The sequence below is a fragment of the Protopterus annectens genome, chromosome 11.part0 (assembly GCF_019279795.1).
Source record: "Protopterus annectens isolate FY-2018-M chromosome 11.part0, PAN1.0, whole genome shotgun sequence".
Classification (NCBI taxonomy): Eukaryota; Metazoa; Chordata; order Ceratodontiformes; family Protopteridae; genus Protopterus; species Protopterus annectens.
Window position 1 is genome coordinate 158,128,864 of NC_056745.1, and position 20,733 is coordinate 158,149,596.

The 20,733-nt window shown below is 36.6% G+C and overlaps 1 protein-coding gene across 1 annotated transcript in view; it reads right to left on the reverse strand.

Annotated features, from left to right (window-relative positions):
* Nucleotides 1-20,733, reverse strand: part of DYRK4 (dual specificity tyrosine phosphorylation regulated kinase 4) — a 1,709,423-nt gene that overhangs the window by 34,918 nt on the left and 1,653,772 nt on the right. The window contains exon 13 of the mRNA XM_044087559.1: nt 19,633-19,808. Within this exon, the coding sequence (XP_043943494.1) occupies nt 19,633-19,808 (176 nt within the window). The remainder of the gene's footprint in view (nt 1-19,632; nt 19,809-20,733) is intronic.

Consider the following 20,733-nt stretch of genomic DNA (forward strand, 5'->3'; position numbering starts at 1 on the left):
CCTCAAGTAATAAATCATAAAGTAATAGTTTAACCTTTGAATTTGCTAAATTGACCTCATTGATAGAAGCTCGTGAATATTTATCTGTGTCGTTTAGTAAATCCTTCATTTTAGATTCATACAAAATGTAATCCATTAAAACTGTGCCACCCCCTTTGTCCGGGTGCATGATTCTAATGTCCTTATTATTTCTTAATTCATTTAGTATTCCCCTTTCCGCTTCAGTAAGATTAGGAAAAATCCTGTGTTCAGATACAACCTTCCTGATTTCTCTTTCTAATATAAAATCAAGATTTTTCAACTGTGGGTGTAATGGTGGGTTCATCGTACTTTTCCTCTTTAGTGTGGCTGTTTGCCTAGGTAATGTGCTATTATCCTGAAATATTAAAGAAAAATTCATTTTCCTGAGAAACATTTTTAAATCTAAAATAGATCTAGGTAGACTAGCTTTTCTAGTAGGAATGAATTTAAAACCTTTTGACAAAAGATGAAAATGCCCTTCATTTAGTTCTATATTACTGTAGTTAAAAATCTTAAAATCATCTAATGTAAAAATATTACCTTGTCTGAAAATAGTTGTATTATTTTGTCCTTCCAGAGTTAATGATAGTTCCGTCTGAAGTTGGGTTTGTACTGTGGGAGACGGACAGGATTCTGGTTCCGAATCCTGTCCGACCTCCGTAAAGGGGGAATTTCAAAAGAGTTGGAATGATTGACTTGCTCTCCATACTCAGGTTCTTGTTGAACAAAATTCCCAGCTGCATTTTCATTATAGTTGTGGGCTGTATTGTATCTAAAAGTTATTGGTTTAGGTTTCGGATAAGCCCTACCTTCCCTGTAGTCTTTCAAATCTCTTTCTAGTTTAGAATGTTTCCTTTTTGAATTGGCCACACATTTTACCTCTATATCAGAAAAAAATATCTCTATACTTTTTCTTTTCATTTTCAACTTGAAACAATAAATCATTAGTAATACAAGTATTCATGTTTTCAATTTTTTCAAGTAAATCCTTCCTAATCCTTTCATTTTCTTTCAATATAGTACCCACAATTTCTAGACCACATTTGTCAAAAATTTTTACTAATTCCTTGTGAAAAACAGAACCCTCCACCACATTGTTAGGAAACTTTGTAATCCGCAAGCCCTTAGGCACAATTTCTTTGTTCAAACATTCCTTCAAGTACACACAATCACACCCAAGTCTTTTATACTTTTCCAGAAAATAATAGAGTTCATCTAATTGCTCTCTATATGATAAAGCATCAATGTCCTGGTGTTTACCTACACCTGGTAGTTCTGTAACAGAAAATTCTTTAGCTTGTTGGCTAAAGAACCTTGTTGGCTAGGCTTACGTAGGCCCTTGGGCCGATAGCCTAGTACCTACCTATGAACCTGTGAAAAGAGGGAGGCATATTTTGAATAGTAGTCTACGGAGGTTACTGTTCATGGTAAAGACATCAGATACTAGAGAGGTAAAAAAGGTTAGGAAGAACTATAACATTAAAAAAAAAATTAAAATCTTAGTCTGCCCCCAACTAAAATATCTCTAATATCATTTCCAGTTGCCAATATCCGTGTGTGAGATCCAGAGAGAGTGAGAGCGATGTGTGAGTGAATGTATGTATGAATGAGAAAGTGACTGTGTGTGTGAGATCGGGAGAGTGAAAGCGATGTGTGAGTGAATGTATGCATGAATGAAGTAGTGAATGTGTGTGTGAGAGAGAGAAAGTGAAGAGTGAGAGTGAGCAAGCAATCCCCTGGCAGTAGTTAAGAGTTTTGTGGTTGCATAAGGGAAGGGAGTTAGTTATGGAATATGTAAAGTAGGTTTAAGAGTGTGTGTGTGTATGTGTGTGTGTGTTTGTGTGTGTGTGTGTGTGTGTGTGTGTGTGTGTGTGTGTGTGTGTGTGTGTGTGTGTGTGTGTGTGTGTGTGTGTGTGCGTGTGTCATACCTCTAAATCTCTTAGAGCACGAAATCTCAACAAAGTCATAAACAAAAGTTGGACAAATGGCCCAAAATAAGAACAATTTTAAAAAATATTGCTCTTACAAACTTAGAAAGTTGATAGAATAACAGGTTTTGCATTAGCATGAATTTTCTGAAGGGTATGAATTCTGAAACTCAAATGTCTGTCATTATTTTCTAACTTCAGTCTTTAATGATTTGCCACTACTTTTACTAGACAACCACAATTTTATGAAAAATGGACTAAAAATATGAGGCAAAAATCTGGACATTCTGGAAAAATCTATACAGTTGAGAGGTATGTTTTTTGTGTGTGTGAAGAAGTCTGGTACTTCCTTATTATAGCAGTCTTTGTGAAATGTCAAATGGCCTTGGCGAAATTGGTAGGGTGACACAGTTGAGGGATTATGCATGTTATGTAATTGTACCAATTTCAGATACTCACTATTATGTAGAAAGGATAGTGGTGTTACTCTCACCACATTATTTAGCAATGGCATTCCATTTCACATGCTTTCAACAAAATGGTTTCTGCATAATACAGTATCTTTACCTCCCCTCATTTATACAAAATAGGCAAACAACTATTGTTCAACTTACAACTTTGGATTTTCTACAAAACACAAGCTGCCTTTTCCTACTCGCAGACACTGCCAATTTACATTCCTTATTTAACATATCATCCCTTTTGTGCATCTCATCTGCAACTTTATTTTCTTCACACTATTGTTTCAGAAACTTTCCGTCTGTACCACTTTCCTAAATATATTTGTAGACCTCCTGAAATTGCTAAGTATTTTCTCTTCCCTACATTTTTAGGACCCTCATTCCTCATTCTGTAATCTGTCCTCCAACTACTATATATGTATGCATATAGTGTAAGAAATGTAGTACTTGATAATGTTTATGATGTTTGTGTATTTATGTAAATTTATGTGAGCTCTGACTGTTCCTGGGTATTGCTGTCTTTACTCTTTATGTAAGTATTTCGCTTTACTCTTTATGTAACTATATCACCGAGGCTGCTATAATAAGGAAGTACCAAAAGTCCTCATAAACACTGCATTTAATTACAAGATGCCTTAAACCAGCTTTGTTGATAGGAAGTAAGGAAGCATAGCTCACGGGAAGTAAGGAAGCACAGCTACAGTATACAGTATTATGTTTAAGATTTTTTTTTTATTTGGAAGTGTTTATAATGTGTTTTATATGCAAAGAAAAATGACATAAATACCATACTGAGGCAAACATTTGACTAAGTGACATTTAATAAGAACCATATGTACGTGTTTTGATTTACATACAAATTTGACTTAAGGACAGACGAAAAAACAGATCTCGTCCTTGACCCAGGAACTGCCTGTACTAAAAATCTGTCAAATTATTCAAACTGTTTTTGTTCGACACTATAACCAAAATGGAACTATTTTAAAACATGCCTGAGGATTCATTAAGATCCATACCATGGGCAAAGGCTCTGTGCTCATGATGCAGTGAGTTTCAAGATCTCACTATGAGCTAATTTTCAAATCTCTAAATTGCAGTTAACTACAGCAAAGTGCAGATCAGTACTTCCTTTAGTTAACAGTGTTGGTGACTGCATCATGAAATCAGAGACACCCTCCTCATTCATTCTCCCACACACAATGCACACATTCAGACACACACACACACACACACACACACACACACACACACACACACACACACACACACATATATCACAGACCCCATACCTGTCTTTCTATTGTTTGAACATCCCGGGTGTCTCCTTGTGCTACCCATGTAAATGACAGAAGATTTCAGTCAGTCAGTAATGCCAGACATTGGAGTTATCCCACATCATATCCTATCCTGTATTACATTATAAGTTCTCCCTGTTGTCCAACGGCTCCCCCCGTTTCTTGTGATGTTTAAGTGCTGTTAAGAGAAGAGAAGCAAAACAACATCCTTCCCCAGACCCACGTTTTATTAAACAAGTATCCCTGGTGTCTAGTGGTTCCCCCAATTCCCATTAAGTTTAAGTGCCATTAATGCAAGTGAAACAATAAGGCTATGCCTGTTATCTAGCGGATCCCCCCATCCCTGATCCCCATTCTAAGTGCCACTCAGGCACGAGTTTTAGGAGTTATCCCTTATATCTAGTGGCTCCCTCATTCTGATCCCCAATTTGACAAAGTACCACTCAAGCAAAACTTTTAGGAGTTATCCCTGGTGTCTAATGTTTCCCCACCACCATCACCTGGATCTCCATTCTGTCTAAGTGCCACTCTGGCACAAGTTTTAAAAATTATCTTTGGTGAGTAGTGTTCCTTTCACACCCAATCCGCATTCTGTCTAAGTGCCAGTCAGGCATGATTTTAAGAGTTACCCCTTGTATCTAGTTTTCCTCCCTCCCAATGCTGCAAGCTCTGTTTGTTAGTGTATGGGTGAGTAGAGGTACGACAACCACCCCAAGCCCCTCACACACAAAAAACAGCCCCCTCCCGACCCAATGGTATTCATGTACACACTCACCCATAGACACACACACACACACACACACACACACACACACACACACACACACACACACACACACACACACACCTAACCTGACCCCTTCACTACCTCCCAGGCAGACACACACTCAAACATGTAGCCCTTCACATGCACTCAAGCACACACCGCCTATCATTACTTTACCACTAAACTTCTGAATACTTATCTCTACCATGATCGATGAACACAGCCTTTATGAGTGCATTTACTACACCAAGGTGCAAAGAGCAGCCATGCTAATCTACTTGTCCAAGCTCAGTGCATAGACGCCTTCCCAGAGGCTCTTCCAGGGAAGACAGCACATGGCTAATTAGTATATGCCCCTCACCCAGACTGCACACTAGTATGTAGCATGGCCGCAGAGACAGCATGAGGTGATACTGCATGTCTTCATGCAAAAGCAGTGTGTTAGGGCTGTCTCTAAATGCCAAAAGTATACCAGGAACATCATTGTTCTGAGTCGTGATCTCTCAAGGTTTTACACGTTTTGAGGTTGAATGATCATGTCAATTAAATGAGAGACAATTATTCACTGAAACAACACTAAAAATGGATTAACGAACTGCTAGAGTAAAGGCAGAGCATGGACCCTTTATTTTCGTAAGCGCTTTCGATAGGGGGATCCCCCACCTTCTTCAGACAAAGATACAAGGGCTAATGCCCATTCCACATTTTATATGCAATTAAAACAACAATTAAATCATTAATTGATTAATTAGAATATTTAAAAAACTAAACATTCTTAAAACGATGCATATATATATATATATATATATATATACACGTCTACCTCTCTATTTATAAACCAACAGAGGAAAGACAATCAGCATGAAATGTTTATAAATATAAACATATAAATATAAATTCCTATATATATATATATTCCTTTCAAAAACAATTCCTAATAGCAACAAGCGGGTACAAAAACACATCATTACTTCAAATCATATTCAGCTCATACATAAACATTAGGAGCATCCCTAAATTAATAATGGATACTCCTTACTAATTACATTTTAGTGACAGATATTTAAGTATGTAATATTTTATATTTTTGATTTTTTAAATTAAATTAAAATACATGTTGTTTAATATCCCACCATAGGGAATATTTTCTAAAAAGGAGAATATTTTCTAACAGGGTTCCTTAAATTGAATTACTCTAAGTTATACTATTAAATTCAGAATATTTTCTAACCATCGAACAGCTGCATATACTGCTCCTGGACTTAATGAAGTTGTGTCTATTAAATGTATTTTAAAATTAAAAGCACTTAAGAGATAGGAGGAGATGGTTAGAAAATATTCTGAATTTAATAGTATAACTTACAGTAATTCAATTTAAGGAACCCTGTTAGAAAATATTATCTGTCACTAAAATGTAATTAGTAAGGAGTATCCATTATTAATTTAGGGATGCTCCTAATGTTTATGTATGAGCTGAATATGATTTGAAGTAATGATGTGTTTTTGTACCCGCTTGTTGCTATTAGGAATTGTTTTTGAAAGGAATATATATATATATATAGGAATTTATATTTATATGTTTATATTTATAAACATTTCATGCTGATTGTCTTTCCTCTGTTGGTTTATAAATAGAGAGGTAGACACACACACACACATATATATATATATATATATATATATATATATATATATATATATATGCATCGTTTTAAGAATGTTTAGTTTTTTAAATATTCTAATTAATCAATTAATGATTTAATTGTTGTTTTAATTGTATATAAAATGTGGAATGGGCATTAGCCCTTGTATCTTTGTCTGAAGAAGGTGGGGGATCTCCCTACCGAAAGCGCTTACGAAAATAAAGGGTCCGTGCTCTGCCTTTACTCTAGCAGTTCGTTAATCCATTTTTAGTGTTGGTTTTAGTATATAATTTGTGTTTATTTCATTCACTGAAACAAACAATCCAAAGCAGCAGAGACAAAAATCAATCTTGTAAAACACAAACTACTTTAGCTGCCAGAAGGAGAAGCTGCAAGGTTCTTGTAAAACTTTTATTATCCACAAATGAGTGCTTTTGTACAGGTGACAGTAATGAACTTTTTCAGATAAGTTTAAAAAAAGCAAAAGGCAAGTTTTTAAATAAGGCCCCAAATGATCATCTGATCAAAGGATGATGTAATTAAACCCTCCCATTTACATTTCTTAAAGTGCCAAAGTGTTGTAAAAAGTGCTATTTAAAGTGCATAAACACAGTAATCTAAAAGTGTGAGATTATTCATTCACTAAAAGCTCTGAATAAATAAACTTATTAATAATATATATTAAAAATATATACTAAAAACAACATAACCAAAAAGAGTAAAAATAAAAATATTAAAAATACAAATTCTCATTGAGATTATTGACATGTAAATATACCCAAATGGAAATAATAATAATGGTGCTTTATCCGGTTAAGGTTTTATGCATTAAAACACAACTGATTGAACAATAATCGTTCAAGACTGGCCAGATGCAAGCATTCAAAAGTGGCTGCCAAAATAATTCATTTTCTTTTAAAACCAGTGTCCATGGACCCCCATCTCATACTGATATTGACCTTCTCTATAAACAAATATTTGAAATGGTGGTTAGGGTACATGTGAAGATGTTTTGTTAATGCGTTATTCAGATGTATTCTTTTTATATCATATTCGTGTTCATAAATACGGTCCCGTAATCTACGTTCCATTTTGACTGTATAGAAACACGGGCAGGACTGGCATAATCCTACATATACAACTCCCTTGGACTCACAGTTGCATCTACCCTTTATCCGATACTCATTACCACAGATGTTAAAAGAGTCAGCAGTAAAAATATAGTTACAATATGTGAAATGCCCACATTTTTCATAGTGGGGATAAAATTATTATGATGTGTATTGCTGGTATTGTTGCTTGTTATTCTCCAGGATAGTTTTAAAATTAGAGCCCCTATGGCATACTATAGTGGGTCTTTCACCTACTTTGTTTTTTAACCTCAGAATCACCAATGTGTTTTACCACTCGTATAGCGTAAAACTGATTTATTGCATTAAAGCATGAAAAAATTCCAATAATAACATTGTAATTAACTACATAAGGTTAAGCGCTTTCACCCAAACCACTTTGGGCTTCTTCAGAACATTTTAAAAACAATGAAAAAAGCTTATATACACCTTTTGGCGCCAAAAACTTTGAAACAGTTAAAGAGACAGTATCCGATAGTATATACCAACAAATTAATCAACGCTCCAAATCCGTGCATAAAAAACATAAATTTAATTTATCCTGACTGTAAAGTCTAAACTGATGAAAATTTCATCATAAATATAGAACTGTTCAACCATAAATTGTCAACCTTATAAATTACTATATATAAATAAAAATTTGTATAAATAAAATATGTATGATTAAAATTAATTTACTATGTAAACACTGTATATTTAATTAAATCTAGAAATGACATGAATAATAAATCTCCTAACTATACTCCACAACTGATACAAAATATATTAATAAATAAGTATATAATTCCTATATGACATATCTTGAAACTAATAATTAAAATGTACATCTATTTACACATACTAAAAATATGACTCATTTAAATAATAACCACATGGCCTGCTATAATGAATAGTTGTATTGTATGTTATAACCCTCTTTCTCACTAGAACTATCTTTGTGATGTTAAATATGAAGTACCTTATTAGTGCAACATTTCCAAAATAGGCTTATATGGGATATGATCATTGAGACCAGGGGGGTGGTAGTTGCATCCAAATATATCTGCCACCATACTTCCTTGTAACTCAACAAGGTTTTGTGATCACCTCCCCTAGGGTCCATGTTGATTATGTGTAAAATGGCAAATTTAAATTGATGTAATTCTCCTTTCTTCTCAATATGTCTATATAGTGCATCCGTGGTGTCTTTTGTTCTTATACTATATGTATGATCATAAATCCGCTTTTTAAAACTTCTTTCTCTCTTACCTATGTAAAAACTGGTGCATGCACTACACTTTGCCATATACACAAGCATTTTTGTATTACAGTTTCCTTGCTTGAATCTAATTAATGTCTTAGATCCATTGTCTAAAATAATTTTATCAATTTCCAATATGTAAAAGCATTGATTGCATGCACCACATTTCTTACTATGTGTTGTAAATCCTTTCTTAATGGTCTTTGCCCCTCCAGAATGTTGTTCTAAATATTTCTTAATGTTCCGTCCCATTTTGTAAATAAAATTAGGTTTAGTACCCATGATGTCTAGCAATGTAGAATCACCTGTTATCAGATACCAATATTTATGTAATATATTCATCACTTCCTTGGCTGCTAAGTTATACTGTATGATGAAAGATCTTTGATATAAGCCTGTCACAGTATTATTAGTGTTATGTCCAAAATTCTGATATGATTTAATCCCTATCCCAGCTCCTAATAGAGGCTTGTATTTAATACCCCACTCCTGATTAACATATTGTACAACATTTTGCATCATATGTTGGGGATAGCCTCTTTGTTGAAATAACTCTGTTATAAATTTCAATTCCTCTAACATGTTGTTGTATTCAGATGCCCGAATGCACTGTCCTTTAAATATGTTATATTTAACTTTATCTGGATGACAATTACTGTATTCCAAATAATCATTGGTGAAAGTACTTTTCCAATATATTTTAGATTTTAATCTTCCTTCTTGAAGGTAAATATAAGTATCACGGTAGGCCAAGCCATCATAACTGTGTGTATAAGTGAATTTTAAATATTCAGTACTGTTATTAAGAAATTGTATGAAAGCCTGAAATTTCTCCATGTTGGCTTCCCATAATATATAAATATCGTCCAGAAATCTGGAGTAATGTTTAATACACTTGAAATGTTCACTGGGGAACAATTGTGAATCTTCCCAATCAAGCATGACCAGGTTGGCAAATATGGGAGCTCAAGCTGCTCCCATAGCTTACCCCCTGGTCTGCTTGAAATGCTCCCCCACAAAATAAATGTAGTTGTTGTCAAGTACAACGGACATAAACTCCAAAATTAAACTTACTTCATCCTAACTGAAATTGGTATGTTTAATAATACTGTTGCTGAAAGCTTCTAACCCTGCTTGTTTAGGGTCTCAATGTGCCATGACTAGGTTTGGAAAAAAAAGAGCTGCAAAGTGACCCATGGCTACCCCACTCTTCTGTAAATAATACTTACTCAAATAAAATGCAATTTTTACACAAAACCAGGTGAAACAGTTCCTCATACAGATTAATCTCATCTTCTTTCTAGAACAAGAATTCGGTAACCCATGCAATACCTATATCCTGGGGATGAATGTATAGAGATCTTTTACGTCTATTGTAATATAAACATCTTTGTGGTCATATTCAACTTTGTTAATCAATGCTAAGGATCCCTACAAATTTGTGTTTTGTTTGTTAAAAAAAATTTCAATTTGCTGTACAGGTATTTAGCACAGGCTGATGCATTCATCCACTATCAAAAAAGGGCAGTAATAAAGGGGCAGTTCATAAGGCCAGCAAGGCTGATTACTTTAGTCTCACAGTTTGAAGAAGAGCGCAATAACTTGGTGGGAATGTTTGAGAGAAGAGGATATCCAAAGCCTCTTCTTCAGGAATTAACAAGAGAAGTATACAGTAAAAGAAATTCAGGACATTTCAGACCTATTTTAAATACTTCACCTGTAGGGCTTACATCTTATACACAATCTTCTAGGGTGGATGGAACACAATGCAACTTTAGCCCAACCACTAGTTTTATTACATGTTTTAGCAGTGATTCTAAAACACTTCAGTGGATTTTAAACAAAAACTGGATTATTATGTGTGATGACATTCTAGTTAAAAACAAAGTAGGTGAAAGACAGTATACCATAGGGGCTCTAATTTTAAAACTATCCTGGAGAATATGACAAGCAACAATATCAGCAATACACATCATAACAATCTTATCACCACTATGAAAAATGTGGGCATTTCTCATATTGTAAATATAGTTTTACTAATGACTCTTTTAACATCTGTGGTAAGGAGTATCAGATAAAGGGCAGATGCAACTGTGAGTCCAAGAGAGTTGTATAGATAGGATTATGCCAGTCCTGCCCATGTTTTTTTATAGTCAAAACAGGAACGTATTTATGAGCATGAATATGATATAAAAATAATACATCTGAATAATGCATTAGCAAAACATGTTCACATGCCCCCTAACCACCATTTCAAACACTTGGTTAGAGAGAAGGTCAATATCAGTATGAAAGGGGGTCCATGGACACTGGTTTTAGTAGAAAAATAATTATTTTGGCAGCTGGTTTTAAATGCTTGCAATTGGCAAGGCTTGAATAGGTTCATAGGTTCATAGGTTCGTACTAGGCTATCTGCCCTAGGGCATTTATAAGCCTAGCCAGAGTGTATATGGCTTACACCACCCCTTAGGATGAGAATACTACGCCCTTTTAGGGTTTAGTTTACTATGCCTCTGTCTAGTAGTGACAAAGAGATGACCCCCGGGGTAAACCTACGATCTCCCATCCACTCGTCGAGATTTCTCTTGAATAGAGTCAGTGAGGGGCTCTGCCTAACATGGACTGGGATTCTGTTCCAGAGTGTAGGGAGCCTCTGGGTTATGAATCTGTCCCTCCAGCACGTTCTATTTATTTCTGTGTTGAGGTTTAAGTCACTTGTTCTCGTGGCTCTGATGGATTTGGATTTTCTGAGGTGGAGCATGTCCATTAATTCAGGATTGGACTTGGCCTTGTACGTCAGGCACAGATCACCTCTGAGTAGGCGGTATGCGACTGAATAGAGCTGGAGTTTTTCAGTCGGGCAGCATATGACATATGTTTAAGACCCTTTATCCTCTTGGTGAGGAACTTTTGGGGTCTTTCCAACTGCTGCAGGTGTCGGATGAGATACATCCCAAATGGGGCATTGTACTCAATCATTGGCCTGATAAGAGAAGAGTACAGGGGCACAATGACCTCTCTTGATCTAGATGTGAAACCCTTCATGATAAGGTGGGCAATATAGAAGGTCTTCCTAACCACTTTGGCAATGTGAGTGTCAAATGAGAGGTTACTGTCAACCTGGGTCCCTAGGTCCCTGATTACCTCTTCCGTTCTTAATGGATTACCGCCTATGTGGTAATTTGTCGGTACCTTGTTTTTCCCAAAGGGTATGACTATACATTTTTTGGCGTTTAGCTTAAGGCCATGGCTCTGGCACCAATTATCCGTTTCTATGAGGCCTCTCTGAAGGATGTTTGTGTCCGCTGGAGTATCAATTATGGCGCCCAGTTTGCAGTCATCTGCGAACTTTGTCAGCCACAATCCTCCTATGTTTGCCTGTACCTCGGAAAAATAAATGCCGAACAAGAGGGGTCCCAGGACTGAGCCCTGTGGGACACCGCTTGTGACTGGCTTAGAGTTTGACATAGCTCCAGCAACTCTGACCCTGTGGGTTCTGTCCTTGAGCCAGTTTGCAACCCATCTTGTGACATATGGGTTTACATTTAAGCTGGTGAGTTTGTCTATGATGCCCGAGTGGGGTATTGTGTCAAAGGCTTTTGCAAGGTCAAGGTAGGCTGTGTGAACTGCCTTACCCTCATCAATGGCCTTAGTGACTGTTTCAAAAAAGTCGACCAAGTTCAGAAGGCAGGATCTGCCCTTGACAAAGCCAAATTGGGTAGGATCCAATGTCTGTAGGTCCCCAATGTCTTTGTTTATGAGTTCCATAATGATCCTCTCCATAGCTTTGCAGACCAGGCTCGTCAGGCTTATGGGGCGGTAATTTCCAGGGTCCATAGAAGCACCGCCTTTGTGAAGTGGGATCACTGTTGCCGTACGCCACTCTTTGGGTACGTATCCTGTGGTAAGGCACAGCAGCCTTATGTGTGGGTTTAGTTCCTCTTGGAGTTCATGTAGCACACAGCCCGGGACACCATCCGGTCCCATTGATGCTGTGTTTTTAGCTTTAGAGAGGGCGGCTGTCACCTGGGCATCTGAGATGTTAGGGAGGCTACACTCTGCTGGGATAGTTATTTCTCCTTTTGGGGGGGAGGGGGAGGAGAAATTTGCACTGAACCTGTCTGCCAGAATGTTGGCAATGTCAGTGGGTTCAGTGTATTTTGTGTCATTTTGGACTAACTCTGAGCATATCTGGGAGTTTCCACCCAGGTTTCTAACATAGCTAAAGAAGGCCTTGTGATTGTCTTTTGTGTCATTTGTGATTTTTCTCTCAAAGTTGGCCTTGGATGATTTTATGAGTGATCGTAGTTTTTTCTAGTACTGATCAGAGTTGCCTTTCCTTTTAGGGATTTTGCTCTGTCATGTAGTAGCTTCCTCCTTCTGTTGTAAAGTTTGTTTATGGCTGGGGTCCACCAGACCGGTCGCCCGCCTTTGGGGAATGGGTCTTGGTTTTATTTGGGATTGCATGATCCATGCATTCTTGAAGGTGCCCATAGAAGGCATTTGCAAGGGATTCAGCAGTGTTGGTTGTGGTTTCCACTGGCCCAGGGGCCTTGAAAGATACCACTTCAGTCTTAAGAAGTGTGAAGTTTGCTTTTGAGAAGTTCTTCACTGTGGTCTTTTGTGCAGGGGTGGGGCGGGATGTGGATTTCCAGTGAGATTAATTTATGGTCTGATCTTACCAAAGAGGGATGTACTTCGGTGTGGAGCATTTTGTCCCCATGTTTGTGATGATCAGGTCTAGTATATTGTCTCCTCTTGTGGGAATGGTGACTAGTTGTTCCATTGCATTTGAGTTTATGAATTCTAAGAACCTTTGGGCTAGAGTGTTGGGGCTTGAGTAATGTTCCCAGTCTATGTTTGGGTAGTTGAAGTCTCCCAAAATGATGGTATTTGGAGAGACATTCATACTCTCCAGTGTCTTCAGGAAGGCTGTGTGGGGTTCCTGAGTTTGAGAGGGTGGTCTGTAGCATGCTACAAACTGTAAGGCGGTTTTGCCTATGGTTAGTTGCACCTGGATAGTCTCCGATGCTTAGTGCGTTGCCACTAACCTGGAGGTGTGGGTATCTTTGATGAAAATGGATACTCCCCTCCTTTTGTGGTTCTGCCCAAGTTTTGGGGCGGAAAGCATGATATGAGGTAAAACCTGATAGTGCTGGGGTGCTCTCAGGAGCCTTGAACCAGGTTTCAGTCACTGCACAGACATCGATGTTCTCCATACTGAGAAGGGCTTGAGGGCATGCATCTTGAGGTTTAGACTTCTGGCATTGAGCAGCATTACCCTTAGTTTTTTCCACTTGTGTTTTCTAGGGAGGTAGGTTTGTCATTTGAGCCTTGCCTAAAAAGGCACTATGGGGGTGGCAAGAGCCTTGGCCAATATCCGGAAGCCCAGGGGTGACAGGTGCAAACCATCCCTTGCGAAGCAGCGTGGCTTGTCAAGCATGTCATCCCAAGCAGACAGACACTGGATCCCCTTAGAATGACACCAGTAATTAAGCCAATTGTTAAAACTGATCATTTTGTCTTTGTACTGTGGCATCGTTCTTGGTGAGGGTAAGATGCTGCTCAGGGTCAGGGTCATACCGGCCTGGGCTACATAATCAGAGAGCTCCTCTACGTCTCTTTCATGTAGTCCAGGAGGTGTCTCAGGTCGTTTACACCTGCATGTACAATGACTGAGTCATATTTGTACTTGCTGTGGAGTGACCTGAGTGCTTGTGTTATGTGGCGGATTCTAGCTCCCGACAGGCAGCTTACTGTGACCCTCTCCTTGTTCAGTCTGGTGAGCGGGACGTCAGTGTGCCTGACTATGGAGTCACCTATTACAAGTGTGTCTGGCATGTTGTTTGGCCTTAAGGGCTGTGACTGTTTAGCACACTGACTTTGTGAACTATGTGTTGCATTTGCTATGTCTTGAGGTGGTGGTTGCTTGGGTGTCTGCTTTGGAGGCCTCTGTTGTTTTGGTAGATTTTTAATCAGCGCCTCCGAGTATGTTTTTGTGTGTTTATGTGTTTGGTTTGCAGTTGTGATAGTTCTATGTGAGACTGGGTTTGTGGTGTGCATGGTTACCTTCTCCTCCTGACTGGTCTTGCCAGTACTGAATTGAGAGAGCTCAGCCTCCAGTTTGGCTATATGATTAGTGCTTGACCAGTTATATTTTAAAGCATAATACTTTAACCAGATAAAGCACCATTATTATTATTTATATGTGAGTATGTTTACATGTCAGTAATCTCAATGAGAATTTGTATTTTTAATAATTTTATTTTTACTCTTTTGGTTGTGTTATTTTTAATATATATATATATATATATATATATATATATATATATATATATATATATATATATATATCTTCTTCTTCTACTTTCGGCTTTTTCCCGGTTAGGGGTCACCACAGCAGATCACCTGTCCGCTCATAATTGGCAGTGGAGTTTTACGGTGCCGAGTTACCACACCGGCGCCCAACGTTCCACAGAAGGCACACACACACATACACTCACACCTAGTGCCAATTTTGAGTGTCCAATCCACCTACAGCATGTCTTTGGGATGTGGGAAGAAACCGGAGCACCTGGAGGAAACCCATGCGACCATAGGGAGAACATGCAAACTCCACACAGAAGGTAGCCCAGCCGAGGATCGAACTGGTGAACCTTTTGCTGTGAGGCAGCAGCGCTAACTGCTGCACCACTGCGGCCACCCTTTTAAAAAACAATATATATATATATATATATATATATATATATTAATATATATTTTTAATGTTTATTCAGAGCTTTTAGTGAATGTATAATCTCACACTTTTAGATTACTGTGTTTATGCACTTTAAATAACTTTTTATAGCACTTTAAGAAATGTAAACGGGAGGGTTTAATGACTTCATCCTTAGGTCAGATGATCATTTTGGGCCTTATTTAAAACCTGCCTTTTGTTTTTTTTTTTAAACTTATCTGAATAAGTTCATTGCTGTTACGTGAATGAAAGTGCTCATTTATGGATAATAACAGTTTTCACAAGAACCTTGCGGCTTCTCCTTTTGGTAGCTAACGTTTATGTTTTCAACAATTATTCATAGTAAACCCCAGAAATAGAACTCAACTAATTTAATGCTGATTAAGAAAACTGATTTTATTCATAAACATATATATGAAATATCATTCTTCTCAGTCTAACTTTAAAGCATCATTCATTAAGTAAAATGGCTTCTCTGGACAAATCAATGAACCACCCTCTATATTCTAAAGACTACCTTATCACCTCTAGAAAGTGAAACATTTAGACAATACCCTCAAAATGGTTTACTAACATCTGATCATTTTTCTCAATATAATTGCAACAATCTAATGCGTTACTCACTCATTGCTTTTGTCTTGGACAGTGTATTATCACTCATTGTACTGCATGCACTGCACTGCATTACACAGCTATTACTGAAGATGTGCTGTACTCTTTTACCCATTAGAGGACAAATACTGTATGATACTGTTATACAGCTTTCTTCTCCTTTTTCTCTAGTTAACAACATACTGTTAATTAAAATTAATACAATAAAGAAAGATTTTTTGTTGCAGATGTAACAGGAAAATTTAAAATGAAGTATAGTTTATGAGTCAAAGGATCAGTTAACATTATCATTTTCCCACATTCAGGTTCAGTAGCAGTACAGGATTACAGTTTCCAGTAGCCTTAACTAGTGGATTATTTTAATGGTGTCCTGAGTTTAGTTCTTCGGTATGAGTCTACTAATGATCAAGTGAAACTAAATCACTCAAAAAAGAAGACAGTCTCTTAAACATGGCAGCAGATATTTTGCAATCTGTAACTGACATGAAATGGGCCTCAATAAAGAAGTAAGGGAAGGAGCTTTCTGTATTTTTTTTTTTTTTTTTGCATGACATATACCTGTATTTCTCCCCAGGGCACTGGAGATTATATGAATATTAATGTTTTAGTCACTGTTTTGCTCAGTTAAAGAACAAATTGTTTTAAGGAGTAAAAATAGGTTTCAAACTATGGTCCATCAGATCCTGGTGTTTTGCCTTTTAGTCAATGTTTAAGAGACTTTATGGATTAGACAGTGTGGGGAGAATGTGTCCTTGTAAGAAAGAGTGCTGCTTTTCAGTCTTTATTTGTTGGAATTTGACAACTGGGATGCTCCAAATGGGCACAGTCCATTTACATTTGAATTCCACAGAAAAAGCTCCAGGAGGGGATACAAATAAGCAAATATGATGCATATACAAAGACATGATTAAATAGTTAAAATAAGATAAATGCAGAATAATAAGAAAAATAATGATTTATATATATATATATATATATATATATATATATATATATATATATATATATGTATGTATATATAAATACACACACACACACACACACACACACACACACACACACACACACACACACACACATGTACACATTTATATATAGTGAGAGGAGGGAGAGGGATAAGGAGATATATAGATGTATGCCTCTGTGTATACTGTAACATGTTGACTGGAGAAACAGACAAGCAGTAATGAATGCATAAATCAAGGAGAGAGTAAGACAAGATCCATAATCACATTAACTGAAACAAATTAAAATGGTAAATAAATCCAAAATCAAAAAATAGCAATCCAAATGTAAAGTATAAGCATGGTGAGCTAATAAAAATAGGGGGTGGGGTAAGGGAGAATATAAGAGGGACAGAGACAGGGAAAAGCTTAATCAGGTTAAAGAGGGGAAATAAAAAGGAGTAGATAGTAAATGGCAGAGCCTAGGGAAGAGGATAACTGACGTGACAAATGATTTTGGAAAGTTTTCAAAATGCATATAAAGATTACAGTCCAAAATCATATGAAAACTTGCTGGTGGGTGTGGGGTTCATCCATGGTTTAAGCTTACTCATAATTTTAGAAATAAAATGTTATATGATATGCTGATAGTCTGAAAAAGGCTTTAGTGTCCCCAAAGACAAATAACAAAACATTTACATATCAGACAATGCAATGGGACATTATTTTTCCTTTGCCTTACACTCTTGCTCATCTGTTTTCCTTATTAGTAGATGTCATTGTATTGCACATTTGTATTAAATAAGTGCTGGTCTATTCAGTTAATGCCTTACAAATTATGAATGTTATTTTTTTCTTATACATGTCCCAGTCACTAAAACATGTCTGTTAAGGGTTCATTGAGTCAGTTCAGTTACCCAGTTCCAAACTGAAGTGAAGTAAACAAGCATAAATAATACAGATTTATCTTCTTGAGTACAACAACAGCACTAGAGTTGCTACAATATTAATGCTACACATTTTCGTTCCTGTCCCTAATGTTGCCTTCTCTAAGACGTCATCTTCAAATTCTTTTTTTAATATGTCCCAATACAAGGAAAGATCGTAAGTGGCTGTTCTCTTTTCTTGGAAAATTTGCGGTATAACACATCTTTAAAATGTGAGAATTGTAAATGGTATAAGGTGAATTCCCAATAACATAGCAAGTATTGCATTGTGGGATTTGATATGAGAGTATCAAAAAAGAATGAAATGAAAGACATACTAGGAGAGTGGTGACATCAGACAAGCAGTTTATACATTCCTTCCTCATACAGACAATTCTTTTATGTATATTATAGGGTGTGATGGTTTAATATGATGCAAAAAACTGCAGTCTACCCAGGCTAACAGCTAGCATAAAACTGGTGTATTTTTACAATAAAGTAAAAAGATAGCAACTGATCTGAAGAGTCTGAAGAAGAAGAGGAAGACAAGATAGCCGAGTCCACCATAAAAATCAGTTTTCCTACACTGAAAAACTTCAATCAGTTTTAATTTTTTCTTTGTTTGAGTTTGTCCTTAGTTAAATATATGGAGGTTACAATAAATAAAAAACACATTCTCACCTTCAAACATTTCTTACATTTAGTTCAGTAAATTAGCTTCACAGATTTACATATGTTCTAAATTCTCCTAGGATCCATGCACCAAACTTGAGACTACAAGTTGTGGCATGCATAGAAGGAAGACCATAATGTGGACTGATTCTACTATAATTATACAATTAAAACCCATTTATATTTAAAAATGTGCATTCTGACTAGATAGAGCAGTAGTGTGGTAGTTGTAAATTGAGCATTCCCAACAGGAAAAAGTCTGGCTACCAAAGTCTGATACTCAGCAAAACTAGAACATAAGCAGCACATACTGAATAAATTACAGAAACCCTCCCTGACATACAAATACTCAAAGAATGACTCACTGGAAACTGACAGTACCATTAGAGCAAGAAGGGGAAGACGTGAACGTACCATGGACAGCGATTAGAGAAATAAACAGCTTAAGTATGTTGACTTCTGCATTTTGCTTCTGTACTGTGCAAAATCTGGCACATCATAGATATGTGCAATGCATCAGTTAGCTATCTGTTCGTTGAGACAATAAGCAGAAAAAAGCTGAAGTGCAAACCATATAATTACATTATTTAAAAAGATAAGAAATTTCTTCAATAGCATCATTGTATAACAAGAATAATTCATATTTGGGCATCAGTAATGCATACTATAGTAACGGCTATCTGATCATTTGGACATATCCCTCATGATTAAACCATACCAACCATGGGTAAATCCAACATTACCCACACCATAATGTGAATTATTACTAAAAGGCAGTTATTTCTCAAATTTATCAGTGCCTTGTTTGAATATAAAGGTGGGGATGGTGTCACACCAGAGAGGTCCATAAAAATATGTTTCTGTTTAATACTTCTACTTTTACTATACAGCTGTGACCAAGCATGCACATAGAGATATCAAGTTACAGCGTGAATGCAACAGGTCTATTCTAAACGTTGAACCAATGTTTTAGAATAGCAATAATCTTTTCTGGTATTGTACTGTATTGTTGGATTTGTCTCAAGTTATCAGAAGTACAGTTTTCAATGTATGATTTTTTTTTTTAACTTGTATAAAATTAGATGGTATCTTATGTCAGAAACAGTGCTTTGGTGGTTGTACACAGGATTAGAAAGCTGTGATTCAGATATGAAGTATAAGATGTTTTATAGAAAATATGTACTACATCACACAATTGCTGCTGTAATTCAAAGAAAAAGTTTCCTGAACTTTAAATGAAAAAATATGACTTCCTTACCTGTCTGTGACAAGTGTGACTTTTTAATTGAGCCATTTACATTATTCTTTACTGAAGATATTTTCTCCACTTGCCTCACACTCTGAGATTTGGGCAGAGACTTGCGCATCCCAGTCTCACTAAACCAACAATGTGCCACTGCTTGATCGGGAGTCATGCGCTGAGCTGGATTCCACCTATGTAACAGAGGCAGAAACATAACCCAGTCAAAGAATCAAAAAAAAAGACAATGGTTATGAATAGTGCAATTTGCTGTGTATACATGTAATTCACACAGTACAGGAGGATAAAGGAAAATTTTAGCCAAAATGTTTTGGCACAGAAATCCCTGCACTAGATCAGTTATTTCATAATTCAGTTCATGGGGACAGATGTAGTTGCAAATAACTGGGCTGTTAAAGTGAACCCATTTCATTCCCCCCTTCTCAGCAACTTTTGGCCCTCAACTAAACCTTTTGGTGTAAAAAGCATGCGGAAGTATGCTACATAGTTAACTGGTAATAGGGTAGTATGGCAGGCATTACTCTATCCCATTTGATGATTAAGTCTGACTGCCAGATTACTTAAAACCATTAACTTTAGTAGGATTGTTGAGTACAATATCAGGTTTCTGCCATCAAGCAGGCCAGTTTAGGATCTACCATGCTGCTTGACAGTGATATTATTTAAAAAAAAATTATGTCATTAACAACATTCTTTATAGATGGCCTGAGAAACGAACCTCACTAATACAGACAAAGTAGAATATTTTGAGCTTTACTTCAAAATACACCAATTTGAAATAAGATCCACATAAATCCCAACTCATAACCTAATATTAATCTGTCCTACTTAGAAGAAACCATGTGTATGTGACTAAAATATTATATTAATTGCAACAAAAGCCTCAAATTAGGTTACCTTAAATACTTGTTCTTTTAACATCATTTCATTACTCTCATTGATGTATTTACAAACACTGGATCTTTTAAATGGAAATAAATCCACAAAAAGTGGTGACAGCCTGCCATTAAACAATACTAGTCTGACATTAACCAGTGTTGGTGTTTAGCAGTTTGCATGTCTGATTACCAGCCAAATGGGAACAAAATAAGAACCTAA